This window comes from Falco biarmicus, chromosome 3 (assembly GCF_023638135.1).
Source record: "Falco biarmicus isolate bFalBia1 chromosome 3, bFalBia1.pri, whole genome shotgun sequence".
Taxonomy (NCBI): Eukaryota; Metazoa; Chordata; class Aves; order Falconiformes; family Falconidae; genus Falco; species Falco biarmicus.
The window spans coordinates 18577816-18591787 of NC_079290.1; the positions used below are offsets into that span (position 1 = coordinate 18577816).

At 46.9% G+C, this 13972-nt stretch overlaps 1 protein-coding gene and 1 non-coding gene across 3 annotated transcripts; one reads left to right on the forward strand and one right to left on the reverse strand.

Moving 5' to 3' along the window:
- Window positions 1-269: 269 nt before the first annotated feature.
- On the reverse strand, window positions 270-11350 carry FAM83A (family with sequence similarity 83 member A). 2 transcript variants are annotated; one of them, XM_056332144.1, is made up of 4 exons: window positions 10615-11350; window positions 7507-7674; window positions 5868-5992; window positions 270-865 (listed from the first exon to the last, which is right to left on the reverse strand). In XM_056332144.1, the coding sequence occupies exons 1-4, from the start codon at window positions 11188-11190 to the stop codon at window positions 319-321; spliced, it is 1416 nt and encodes a 471-aa protein (XP_056188119.1). In that variant the 5' UTR covers window positions 11191-11350; the 3' UTR covers window positions 270-318. The 2 variants fall into 2 exon arrangements, with proteins under 2 accessions (XP_056188119.1, XP_056188120.1); XM_056332145.1 differs by lacking the exon at window positions 7507-7674.
- A 2048-nt stretch (window positions 11351-13398) lies between these two features.
- TRNAM-CAU (transfer RNA methionine (anticodon CAU)) lies at window positions 13399-13471 on the forward strand. Its single transcript has one exon. It is a non-coding gene; the product is annotated as a tRNA-Met (tRNA).
- Window positions 13472-13972: the final 501 nt, after the last annotated feature.

Consider the following 13972-nt stretch of genomic DNA (forward strand, 5'->3'; position numbering starts at 1 on the left):
GGTTAACCACTTAAATCTACAACCATACAAATATGCTACCAAGGGCAGGTGGTAAGCAGCAGCAGTGTTGCACTGCGAGCAGTGAGCAGCATTGTTTAGATGCGTTCTTCCTCGGATCGTGATGCACCCAAGGTTTACATGTTAGCAGGCTTGGCTTTTTAATTAGGGAAACAAAGCATCCAGAAGCAGCAAAACAAAACAAGAGGCTTGAAATCATCCTCATTTTGTATTATACAGAACTTCTATATTCATCAGTACACAAGCGATTGCTAAACAGGTCCTCACTAGGTATACTTGCAATTCAAAACAAGGTGGTTATTATGCAAACAGGTTAGCTTTGTGAAGGCATCTCCAGGGTGAGCTTAACCCTGTCCTGTTTGGTTCCTCTTGTCTAAGCCTTATAGGCCTGTAAATGTTCATGTTGTTATACAGAACCATGGAATTATCAGCCACGTAGGGTGGCTGATAGTAGTTAGCCTGGATGGCCTTCTGTGGTGGGGGGTGTGTGAATGAGACATAGCTGTGGAAGGAATTAACTCTATGGAGAGGTGACTGGGGGCTGAAATTGCTGCTGAATATGAGAGTTCTTGGAGTTTGCTTGGTCTGGTGGGTGCTGCCAGCTGAGAGGCTGCTGAAGGGATCAGAAAGCGTGTTAGCGCTTCCCTCACTGCTGTAGGAGAGGCTGCGCTGGGGGACCCAGCTCTTGCGGAACAGGAAGGGCATGGTGCGTGGTGGAGACTTCGGTCCCCTCACCGGCTTGGACAGCGCGTAAAGGTGTCGGAACTCTTCATCAAACAGCTCCACAACTTGACCCGTGAACTTGGAGAGGAGGTTGCGGTGAACCTGGCCACATAGCCATGTGAAGCTGGAAGGAAAGACAAGGCAAGAGTTAGCTTTAATGTCAGCCATTAGGAACTGGAGATGCCCGCAGGGGTAGTGCGAAATGCAAATGCGTTCTACTGCTGAAGCTTCTTGTCTAAACACAGGATGAAGATGGTGTCGCAGTTGAATTTCAGGTCAGTTCACATCAGTGCTCTTTGACTTGGATCAAGCTTTGTTATTGCAGCTGCCTCTAAAACCTTCAAGAAACCTTGTAAAGTTATACAACCCCCTCAAGGGAGTGGTGATCCGGATCCATTGCAGGACTAAATGTCAGATACAATACCCAAGCTTTGGATGTCAGTTCCGTGGAAAGGAGTTTAGACCCCTCTTTTGGGTACCTCTCTTCCATGCACAGTGCTTAAATTTGGGTTTACCATGTCTTGTCTGCGCACACATAAATCGTACCTTGCTTGCAGAATGCTGTACCAGTTGGTAACTCTCACCCACTCAAAACTGGCGTTAGAAAGACTAGTGAAAAATAACTATCCCTTGTTTTCATTTTGTCATACTTTTTCTGCATTGGTCAAGAGAAACACATAAAACCCCAACCTCCCTGCCACACCCCACTCCCACAAAACAAACCGCCACACCTGACAAATACTTATTTTCTTCACTACAGAGGAAATGAAATTATAAATATTTCCTACAGCCTTTCCAAAAATAAAAATAGCACTTTTCTATAAAGTAAGAGAGAAACACCACGATTGTTTACATTCTGGTAGTCCAGAGACACACCTCAGGATACTCCATAGCTTTTAAACTATTGTTGGTTTATGTGCTTCCCTAATCCACTTGGCAAACATAAATTTGTGCTCTTTTACAAAACTACGAGCCAGCTTGATTGTGGTGTGCAGGCTGCCTTGTCTGAGCAGCAGCAGCAGCAGCAATAAAATGAGCATAGTAGAGAGAATGAAATGTAATTACTCCCTGAGCTGACCGCCGGGGCTTGAGCTGTGCAGCAGAGGATACAGAGCAGTGCTGGTTTTGAATTCTGTGTTGGCAAAACTCTGCCCTGGTTATTCCTGCATGACTTTATTAGCTACGCTGGATTTGCACAAGGATTGCTGAGAGCCAGATTTGGCTGTAGGTGTATGCACTTTAAATCTTGCTCTTGTCATGTTTTGACAAAACTCCTGTGAAACTCAGTGGGACTGACAGCCTGAGCTGATGCTAAGGGAGTGAAGACAGATCATTTACACCTGCCCATTCAGAGCATTCTTAAAGAGGGTTGGGTTTGGGGCATGCAGTGGTTTTATACTGTTGCTTCAAGGAGCAAGGGAAGGAGTGAAGAAATCATTAGTTCAATGCCACTGGGCAATCCCACAATATATGCTGTACGTTTACATGAAAATATACAGTAAATTACTAGAATACAGGTACTTCTCATCCACTTTGTTCAAATCATTCTAAATATGGATGAAACCTTGGGAGCTGAAGTAAACAGCACAGCAAGCTAACTCCGTGCTGCGTGGGTAACATCTGCTGTGCTAGCTCAACATTGCCTTTATTCACTAAGAAGCACTCTCTAAACCTTTGCATGTCCTTTGGCTAACTGTGAAGGAGATAATAAAGCAGGAACAAATACAAAACCACCCACAATTTGTCTGGTATATCTACACTGAAGGTTACAACTCATGAAAGGGCTGAGGTATGGAGTGGCAGGTTTAGACTTTATATGTTAGAGATATATCTAGTTTATGTAAGAACATTTAGAGAGAAATAAAAATCAATTATACTTATAAATGGCTTTTAAAAACCCGACAGAATCAGAGGAAAACACTGTTGCACTCCACTGTGATAATTTGCTCCCACGTGTAACTTCCTGGTGTACCTGACGGACAGATACTAATTTGTGGCTCATTGATCTTATCTGTAACCCTTGTAAGCAAAGAAAGTTGGATCCAATTAATAGCCCAAAGATAATAACTCCATGGACTGATGGCAAATGGGTCAGCTGTAAAATAACAGAGTGAGACCTGTGTGATCTTAGACGCACATTTGTGGGCTTCACGTAGTGAGTCACAGCAATTTACATTCTGTACGCTTGGTGGAAGAACAAAGCAGAACTTGACATAAAGACTTAACAGGTTTTCATTGGCTTCATTCTAAGAGGAAATCAATTGTTTCAGTTTTAGGCTCTGTTTTGCTTCTTAGTTTACAATTCTGAGTGCTCTTTTGGGAAAGGCTCAGAGAAGTCTGTTACTGTCACTACCTTCGCAGAAGGATCATTTTTCTGCCAGGCCATTTGGAGTGAAGCACATCAGGAAGAAGAGAAAGCACAACGAAGTCCTGCCTCGCTTGGGGCCAAAGCTGTATCACAAATTCAGTCATTAATAGGTAACTTCTCAGCTGTCTTGCCAGGGCTTTGTCACAAAACCTATGTCCCGTTCTGGTTCCTCTCATTTATGATTATCTGAATCAAAACCCGCCCCTCCTGCACTGGATTTGTGTTTTTCTGAGTGTGCCCTCAGCGTGACTGCAGCAGCAGTTCGTTAGGGATGTCTCATCCCCTGTGTTAACATGCAGCATTACACACATTTCACCTGAAATGGAAGGACTGGGTTTGTCAGCTGAGCTCAGGTTTGAACTAACCTACGCCTTAGCGTTGCCTGCTGGTGGGATAACCTCTGCATGAGAAACTTGCCCCACCTGAACCGATGCTCCCGACAAAGCACCCCAGTGCTAGATGTTAGATGCTGGCTCTGTAGAGGCTGGTGGCTTTCAGAGTGGCAGCTGGGGTGGTACTCAGCTGTCCCTGAGGATCAAGTTCTGTGCTTTCTGCTGTTTTCATTTTGCCTTCTTTAGGAGCACCGAGTTCATGCACTATCTAACTTCAATTCAATTTTTTAAAAAAGGAATAACACAGTTGTCATGGAATGGGGTAGAGTAACACACATACAGCAGAAAGAAATGCTGCATCCTAACCCCACACCATAGATGCTGGCAGTAAAAATTGAGAGGAAAACTGTAACTTAAAACACATGGGTGGAACAGCCTTCAGAAGCTTTTCAGCTCTGGTCTGCCCTGTGCAGCAGGACCATGCTTATCCACACTGACCCAAGCAATGGCTTTTCAATGTGGTTTTAAAAACCACTCCAGAGCAGGAGATGCCACAGACTTGGTGGTGGTTCCTCTGCCTCTAACTAGTTGCCAGCTTCAGTCCTCTTCATTGTCCATTAGGCAAATATATTTTGTCCCCAAACTCTTTGGGTAGAAACAGTGAGCCAGGGTCCCTTTTACAGCCGTATGTCCCAAAGGGCTATTTTATTTCCTCAGCCTGTTCCCTCTACCGCTATTATGAAGTCACGCAGAGCACAGCAGTTTGGTGAAACTTGCTGTTGTATTAGTTTTAAGATCTATTCCAATTTGATTTCCAACAAATGCGTTGCAGAAGTGTTTGAGTCTGTTTTACTCAACATCATTCTTGTTTATACCTGCAAAGGTTGGTGGATAAGGTTTAGGGATAACAGAAAACGTTCGGATTAATAAAGTGAAAGCTAGCAAGCCTACAGAAATGCCTTGTACCGATAGCTAACTGTAAACCATGTGAATCTGCAAACTGGGGCTGAGCATGCTTAAGTCAAATAATGTACGGATTTGTTCCTCACCACCCTCTCTGCTTGCTTGCTGGATAGGGGATTATGCACTCAAGGCTCTTGAGGTTAGAAGATATTGCAACAGCAGTAGAGAATGACTCTGTGCAGTTTTTCTTTTTTTTTTTTCTTTTTTTTTTTTTTTTAGAATTGAGAAGAGAAGCCAAAAGGAAGCTTTATGGCCAAAGAAAGTAGATCTTGTTCTGTCCCTCTTCTCCCATACATTCTTCACTTCTACTCTCTCTATAAATCTGCTGTTGCATTTCTACACATCTTTGGTAAGGGATTAAAAGAAACCTGAAAGAGCACGAAAACCACAGAGTTGCCAATAAAAAACCCAAACACTGAGCGTTCACACATTTTTGTCTGATGGTTCATTTGGAAACTGAAGGGAAACTGGATGCTTGCCTCTGTGGACAGCTGAGCTCCTGCAGCCTACACCAACCCCAGGTATTCACCTTTACCTTTGTTACTACAGTTATGTAGTCTTCCCAGTGGCACAGTTTTGTCGGACTAGAGGCATTTAAGCTTCCAAATCATAAACTGGGATTAAGAAAAACAATCTTATCCTTTTAATTAAATAATCACCTCTTGTCTTTTTGTATCTGCATTTCTAGGATACACTCGGTCATTTGTGCAGCTTATCTACATAGCCATGAGGCTTAGGAACTTCATTTATTTGATGCAAGCTCAGAGTCTACTGAAATTCCCTGACTGGAGGATCTTGGATCTCAATTAAAAATGCAGTTGTTGAGATGCTGCATCCTCTACATGAAATAATTATAGCAGCATAAAAGCAAAGAGTTACAGACTCAGGTCATGTAAAAAAAAAAAAAAAAAAAAAAAAAAAGAAAAAAAGAAAAAAGGGAAGGTACAACAGATGCGTAGATATATACTGCCTACCTGTTAATGAAACACAAGAGAAAAACAGTTAAGTCTCTTAAGTATTCCTGGTTTACCTTGAATCACTGAACTTGTCATATAGAGAACAAATCCTCGGATAAGCTGAGTGACATATGCTACATTAAGGGATCCCGAGGGAGATGGAAATGTGTCATGTCTCATGATCACAGCATCTGAGGACCCAAACAACGAGGAAAGCATAATCTAAAGCGGTACACATTTCTAGTTCTGCTCCAGGGCTGCACCAGCAAAGGTATTTACATTAGTTTCTGAACATTTAAATTAAATACCACGTCCCATAAGGAACTAACATAAACTTCAAAGCAAGTTAAATGGATTATTGAAAAATGGTGCATATTTGAAAACATGAGGGGGTTTTGTTCAAAAAAGCTCCTCACCTGTACAAAATTTCCATGGGACTTTTTTGGTGAAGTAATACTAAAAATCATAAAAGACCACCTAGACACGAGCTGCAATGGCTTATCTCACCTGTAAGATCCAGAGAGCACGTATCGCCAGTCAGAGATAAGAAATTTCTCTTGTATTTGTCCTGAAAATTTCCTGCCTGATTTGGCGCAGTAAACCTCTCCAGTAACACTGCGGACTGAAATATTCTGTAAAGAAAAAAAAAAAAAAGAACTGAGCAAATTACATTTTTTAAAAATTAAAAATATGAAGGAAAAAGGGCTCTTCCCCCCACCCTGCCTTTAGCTCTTCACTTTCCCAATGCCTGTTATGATTTCTTCACAGACTCTCCGATGATATATTGAAGGTTTAGGGCTAGAGGAAACGGCCAAGTTCTCTCACCTGTCACAGGGTTACTTGTTTCAGTGGGGATATAAACCCACATGGACTTCCACGCAGATGTAGCTGTGCTGTGTAATGATAACTGATGCTTCCCTGCCCAAAATGAGATGTGTCCATAGCTGAGGGCAGTCTGCTGCCTCTGCCACCACCCCAGCAACAATCGCTCTAGCTGTGAGCTCTCTTGTTGTACATTGGCGATGGCACCGCACAGATACAGCAGGGCAAAACCTCTGCTCCTCCACCCCGTCTGGGCCTGCAAGGACATACGTGCTCTTCTGGTGCAGCACAGACTAATGCCGTCCTGCAGGATCAGGCACAAGTACACGTGTGTGTGAAGAAGCAGGACAGTTTGGCCCGTGCAATGCTCTGCGCTGTCCTTGTACCTGAGCAAGTGCATTTAAGGCAGGCCAGGCACCCAGACCTACCTCACCCTGCTGTCTGTATGCACACTTTGCACGATCAAGGCCTTAGTTAATGAGCAGCACCAAGGATTTGGCTCAGGCGTTGTTGAAGCCTGTGTATCGTAGTAGCAATGAACAGCATAGGCTTGTTCTTCCTAAGGAGTGGGGGTTTACAGACGGTGCAAACACTGTTATGAGCATACTTCATTAATTTTGGTTTCTTCATACATTCGGGGTGGAATTTCACTGTTGATATACAGGTCTCTGGTGCATCTAAGATGCCCTCAGGTCTCCTGCCTGTCCTCCAGCTGCTGTTCCAGAAGTCTGTTGCCTCTGCGGTACCAGCCATCCCCACGAAGATAACACAGGTGCCCTACAGCATCTCAAGTGAAAACTGAAATGGTCCCTAGGATGTTAGTTTTAAGGTCAGTTCCCTCTGGCAGAGATGAAGGCAGGCTAAGCTAACAGCCAGCTGAACCTGAGGCATTATCTTTTCAATAGAGCTTTAGCACGTTTTATCAGAAACAACCTAGTGCGACCAGGGTATTGCCATGCAAAAAAGTTTTGTGTGCCTGCTACCTGTGGCTGCCAGACCACAGCTGCTGCAGATTTACTAAATGGAAGCAGTTGTAATGTTTATGCTAAATTTACTAGGGGACTTAAGCTCTGTTTTAAGACTTCAGGGCCCAGATTAGTTTCATCGAAGGACCTCATGGAAATGCCTTACCTTCCTATGACATCCATGGGAAAATGTGGGCATCTTCAGAGAGAAATGAGGTGTGCTAACACTACCTCTGGAAATCTCTTGCTCCCTTTCAATTACAAGGTGGACTGACCCTAGCACAATCATGCTTCCAGCTCAGGGTGCCTCAAGTTAGGCAGATGAACCTGAGACTAAGAGCTTCACAGAGCCACAGTACCTTGAAGAGATCCTCAGCAATTTGCAACTTGTCACACATCTCCGAGAAGAGATTTATATTGCCATGATCGAGCAACAGGTAGACAAACACCATGCGTTTGTTAGCTGCCTCCAGGAGGTCACAAAGAATCTCAGTGTCCGTGAACACATCCATCACGATAGCTAGCACCTAGGGAAAAAAAGCAGAGGCACTAACAGAGCCAATTTACATAACTTAAGGTCACTTGTGAGGCCATTGAAATGTGGTTTATTTGTTTTAAAAAAATATTCCAACAAAAACAAATCATCAGAGATATATGTGGATATTTGTTCCGGTTTTCTCCCTAAGTGCCTGAATTGGTAAATTGATGAGACACGTCGCTTCATTGTTTTATTGCTCATATAAAGCCACCATAACACACAACATAAGCACTTCAGTTAAGCTCTTTCAATCGTAAAACACAAGATGACCCACGAATTTGTAGGTGAGATTTCAGCACTAGGAAATATACTGAAACGCTAATCAGAGAATAATAAGGATGTTGCTAGAATAAGAGACCGTAGCCCTTGCCAAATGGCTGATTAGCTTTTGTAAGTCACACGCATTTAGCAAGCCTCACTGGATGATGTTACAACTGTTACAACTTAACCTGGAACAGTTCTGGCTTTAAACCCTCACTCTGGTGGTGGTGGTGCGACAGACTGCAGCAGCTCCGTCTGGGTTTTTTGTTTAGTTTTTTTTTTTTTAATACTGATTTATAAACTGTTTTAATTTAACCATACACCCATGCTTCCCAATTTACAACTGGCAGGACACTGTGTGGAAGTCTCAGGACTGGGCATAAAAGCCCCAACAGCTACTTAAATGCACAGCCTCCAGCCAGTGTGGATCAAGGGAATTGTAAATGTGATATAAATCCACTTCCATACTCCACCCCCTACGCTCAGCGCTGGGCACAGCCTCATGAAGGTGCTGGTCTTCACCGACGTCGGTTATTGTCCATGGAAAGGGTCATCTCCCCAGGGCAATTCAGCCCATCTAATACCTGACTTATCTTCAGAAGGTGCCTATGTCTCCATTGACTGGAAAGGGAACTCTTGATTATTGCACTCACAGGGTATCATCTTCAAACAAAACAAACTTTACGGTATCTCTGCAGATCTGTTTTACTACTTGCTTCCAACTTGCACTGAACGTTACTCCACAGCCTATGCCCACACCTGCCAGCCAGATTATTCCCTTCACCACCACAAGGAAATCCTACAAGACCAAGCACATCTTGTGTGGCCAGCATCCTGTTCAGGCAAGCCAAATTATTTGCAGAGCAGCAAGGATCCCACACCTTCCTCTAGCACCACGCTCCAGAAAGGGCCTCGCCAGTGCCAGGTAAGTGGCGCAATTACGTCCAGTGTCTCACATCCTCACTCACTGTTAACTCACCTTGTTGTAACCAAGTTGTAACCAACTGATGCACAATACAGCATCCAGCCTCACAGCAGATCCAGGACACTCTCTCTAGTACTGCTTTTTCACCAGCTGTTACCAATCCGTATTTCTGCACCTGACTTCCCTCTGCTACTTGCAGTACTTCTCGCTGCTTTTGCCCAAATTTCATTTTATGATTTACGCTTATTCCGCAAGTGTATTAAGATTATAGTACCACTTGCCAATCCTTTGCAGTTCGATATCATCCACAAACACAGACTTTATTCTGTTGTATAAGTTGTTAATGGATATACCAAATACTAGGCTATCCAGGCCGGACCCTTATCAGATACTAATTAATAAATGCTGCCATTGAAAAACTATACTCCAAAAGCAGTTGCCAAATTTATACTGTGAGAAAGTGTTGCTCCAGCAGCCTCTTGTAATGTAAATTAGATGGTTAAGAAAGTCATGTGAACCACGGATTTATATTATGTTTCCCACTCTTTCCCCTACAAGTTTTCTTCTCTTGGGACAGAAAATTGGCCTGGGTTGATACTTTGCTAGATGATCATTTGATTATTCCAGAGACATTTCTTCTGTTACTGTATCTTTCTGATGCTGCCAACTGAAAATGACTGATTTCTAATTCCCCTGATGTGCTGAGCACTTGCAGCCTTTGACAGGGCAAATGCCAACAGGGATTCTTTTCTCCCCAGCCATTACACTCAGCGTTACCAGACCCAGCACTTGCCCTTGCAGGAGAACAATAAAGCGAAAGCCTGTGACTCCAGTGCGCTCCACAGCCTGTGCCAGACAGCAGGAGTGACAGCCTGGTTTTGTTCCTGACCGTTCCTCTCGTGAAACTGCTAGTGACATCTCAGGTTTATACCAGGGGACAACTCCCATATAATGGTAAACACAGCCCTGAAATGTCAAATACTTTGTTTCCAGGCAAACAGTAGAGCTGCCAGAACACTCATGACAGAGGCTTTTTGTCCCTCTCCAGCTGCTCAGCTCCTGGGTTCCCAGTGTGTGGGCAGCCTGACTCGGGGCTGGCACCTCTCTGTGGCCACTTGTCACCTGTCTGTTGTCAGGAGCATCATCCCCACCTTTCCCATGCGCCAGGTCACACTGCAGAGTCTCCATATGGAGCCCATGTGGCATTTTTAGTGACACTGACAATGTATTTGGGATGAAAGATCTTTCTTCTGAATAATTTCCTTCCTCTGGAGATGGCTCCTGGCACACCAGACGCATGTGCCCTTCTCCAGGCTTCCCTTCACCCACATCTCCCATGAATCTCCTAGAACAATTGCTAATGGCTCAGAGCTTGCTTTAGCTAAATTCTCATTACTGGTGCAATGGTCTGAATGGAGCAAACCGTCCCGCTGATGATGCATAAGAAGGGACAGAGCACAGCTGCCCTTTCTAACAGCACATTTGCTCTGGTGGGTTAATAGTAGTTTAAAAGAAGAGAGGATGCTTTTATTTTTAAGTCACCAACAGCAAGAGGTGGTACAAAAAACCGAAAAGCACTGCCTGTGTTCAGCAATGGGCTCTTTACAGCAGCAATGGGCTCTTTACAGCACTTTCTAAAGCAAAGCTACGCTGCAACTGGCTCGGATCAAACGCGTTTACCTGATCTTCTTAAGAGCAGTGAGACAAGCGAGTGCAGAGGGAACAGCAATTCTCTCCCCGTACCTGAGTGGTCTTGTTGATGTACCGGCGTATGATGTCTCTGATGTTGCTGTTTTTCTCTGTTTGGAAATACACAGTGGCGGTGGATTTTTCCTTTAAATAGGGTTTCTCCGCTGTAATCCATGTGTGCAGCAGAGCTGGCTCGCTGTTGTCAGAAATGGTGGGGAAGTACGTCCCTGAAGGGAGTGACCCGGCATCGTTCTGCTTTGGCGCAGCTGCCCCATCAGCGGCCAGCGTCTCCTGCGCATAATAGGACTCCTTGGCGTTATCCTTGATGTACTGAGCTTCCACTGAGGACAGGAAATCCACCTCGCCCTCTTTGCTTAAAGTTTCGAGGTAAGAGTCTGTCCCACCATCCAGGAAGGCGTCAGTGGCCAACCTTATGCTTTCGTTGTGGCTGAAATCCACTTTTGTCAACTTTGAGGACTGGTTCTTGATATCCTCCAGCCTCTTCCTTATCTTGCCCATGTGTCTGGAGTGGCTCATGGCTCTTTGTCGCAGCAGTCGATCTGCCGGGCAGGCACCATGCGTATGCGCTGTACAGGCAGCGCAATCGTCCGTCTTGTTTGGAGTCTGCATTCTGGCATGAAATCGCCTTGGCTGAATGAATTAACTATGAATAAAAATAAAGAGATCTTATTACCTCAGGCAAATTCACACTCCCTGATTTCGTTGGCACAATTATCTTCAAAAAAAACCCAAAGCTTGCTTCTCAGGTGGTGGTGTACTTTGTCAACAATCTGTTTCCAGATGGGACACAAGTGCAAAGCTGATTAGATTGCTTATCTGAGAGGCACCCACCTCACCCCCAGGGCATACGAAGGATTTGAGTCCAATTACCAGGGCTGTCCGATTTGGTTGTATTTCCCTTCCTGTCGCATCATGTGAAATGCGAGTGAGAAAAGCGCTCAAGCAAAAGCAGGTAGGCTCCCAAGCATCGTTGCACAATCTTCAAAATACCTTGAGGCTTCTCTGTCTTCCCTTAGTATTCGTTAGGGAGCAAAAACAACTCTGACGTTGAACTGGGACAGAGACATCAGCCATGTCCATAGCTTCAGAACAGCAGAAAGGGTCACGGACTCTTGTCTGCACCTACATGCTACCAGGCAGGCTTAAAAATAGACTTGAACTTCGTCACTGTGCCCCATTCCTAGTATGTTGCTATTACCACAGACGATTCACTCATTTATTTCTTTAAACCTTTGTGACTACGCCATCCTATTAAAAGAAAAATACCCCTTCCCAAACACCCTGAATATTATGTGGACGGAGGGTTGTGAGCTGGCCTCAAAGCATCAGAAATACAAACACTCATCACTTGATTGTGCACATTTAAGGCTGTTTGGTTGGGGTTTTTTTTCTTTTTTTTTTTTTTTTTTTTCCCAGGCTGTAGCTTCTGGAGTCACGTTGTCCCCGTGGCGGCCGAGCTGCTGTGTCATTAGCAGGACGGAGGCACAGGTTTGCAGCGGGGTGACAGGCACAGTGCCTCTGGGGAGCCAGGCCAACTGGTATGACGGCACGGGGGCGAGGAGAGGCAGGGTGGGAAGGCACCGTGCCTGAGGTACGCCGTAAATACCTGCGTGCATGCTTTTACGAGGAGGCACGTGTGACACAGTTTTCTCATGCGGGTTGGCTTTGCCCTCGCCCTCTGTAGCTCTGTGTCCATGCACTGGCGTGCCACGGCTCTGGGGGGGAGCGCAGGAGCGAGGGGACATGCCAGTCTGGGCTCTGTCACAGGGGCACGTCTGAGCGGGGAAAGGGTCCTGCCGCTGGGAGGGATGCGCCTGGGAGCACAGACACCTTCAGGTCCACTCGGAGTGACACAGGCCCAGCTTTTCCAGGGTAGCTTCCCAGATTCTGGCTCTGGGTCTGTGTCAGATGCCTTATGGGGGGGGGGGGGGGGAAGTAATTATACGTGAGGATGACACGAACACATACATATATATATTTGAGAAGAGAAAAGGGTACGAAATGGTTCAGATCATAATCATGGAGCCATGGGGGGCAGGAGCCACCCACCCGGGGGCCAAGGACGGACGGTGGCAGGGCCCGTTCCCCAGCTCCTGGTGTGATTTTACAAACTATCCCGTCCCTCCCCCCCCCCCCCGCCAACATCCGCCCACAGCTGTCAGACGCGGCCAAAAGTCACTAATTATCTACTGACCTGTTCCGCGCAATTATGCCGAAAATGATGCCACCTAATTAACCTGACATGCAAGATCGCGCCCTGTCAACGCTGAGCGGGGCCTCCCCGTGCCCAGCAGGGCTGTCACCCCCTGCCCTGGCCAGGGCCAGCACTGTCACCCTGGGTCCCACACCGTCACCCCAATGTCCCACATGGTCATATCAGGGCCCCACGCAGGCCACCCAGGGTTGTCACCACAGGGCCTCACACTGTCACCCCAGGGAACTGCCTCTGTCACCACGGGGTCCCACATGGTCGCTGCCATGTCCCACTGGGCCACCACGGGAGCCGCATGGTCACCCTGGAGCTCCGCTGCCGCCCCACGCATCCTCCCCAGGGTCCTGCTCAGCCACTGCGCAGCCCCACACGTGCACTCTGAAGCCCCACGCGGTCACGGCGGGGACCCCCCGGCACGGAGCCTGCCGCAGCAGCCGGAGGAAGGGCCGTGCCGTGCCGTGCCGTGCCGTGCCGTGCCGTGCCGTGCCGTCCTTGGCTCCGTCCGGGACGGCCGCAGGACCCCCAGCACCATGGCGAGGAAAGGGCCGCTGCGGTGGGACCGATGGTCAGCGTCGAAACGCAGCACAGGGCACCTTCTCGCAGCCGCCTCGTTAGCGCAGTAGGTAGCGCGTCAGTCTCATAATCTGAAGGTCGTGAGTTCGAGCCTCACACGGGGCAAAGGCGGAGAACACCTTTTTTGGCGGGGCGAGCTTCCCCTCCCCGGCCACGCTCACGGCGCTTTTAGCTGCGACCCAACCGCTCCCTAGTCCCTCGACTGTCATTGCTGTCGTGATTCATGAAGTTGTCGTGATTTATGAAGCCGTCGTTCCGAGGGAAGGGCACGTGTCTGCTGGCTGTGGGCTCACACAAACCGTTTCCGCGATGTACAGAGTTCAAAAACGCGCTTTGGCAGAGGATGTTCTGCACCCAGCTGTTTGCCCACCCACGTCACCGTGTGGGGACAGGGAAATGGGTCCCACTCCTGGGGGGCTGTGGGGTACACCCCGAGAGGTCCGCAGCCCCCGCAGCCCTGGCAGCCAGCTGGGGGAAGATGCTGCCCCGGGGCGCGGGAGGGCAGCGGGTCCCGCCGGCTGCCCCGCTCCGGTTGATGCGTGTCTGACAGCTGTAACGTTTTTATGAACCGTAAGTCTTTTATGAACTGGAAGTGCATATACATAC

Excerpts from the sequence above, each read along its gene's own strand:
- FAM83A (XM_056332144.1), bottom strand. The coding sequence starts at position 11,190 with ATGCAGACTCCAAACAAGACGGACGATTGCGCTGCCTGTACAGCGCAT. Across the intron at positions 5,993-7,506 it reads TTGCTGAGGATCTCTTCAAG|AATATTTCAGTCCGCAGTGT; the intron begins GTACTGTGGCTC and ends TTTTCTTTACAG. Across the intron at positions 866-5,867 it reads GTGCTCTCTGGATCTTACAG|CTTCACATGGCTATGTGGCC; the intron begins GTGAGATAAGCC and ends CTTTCCTTCCAG.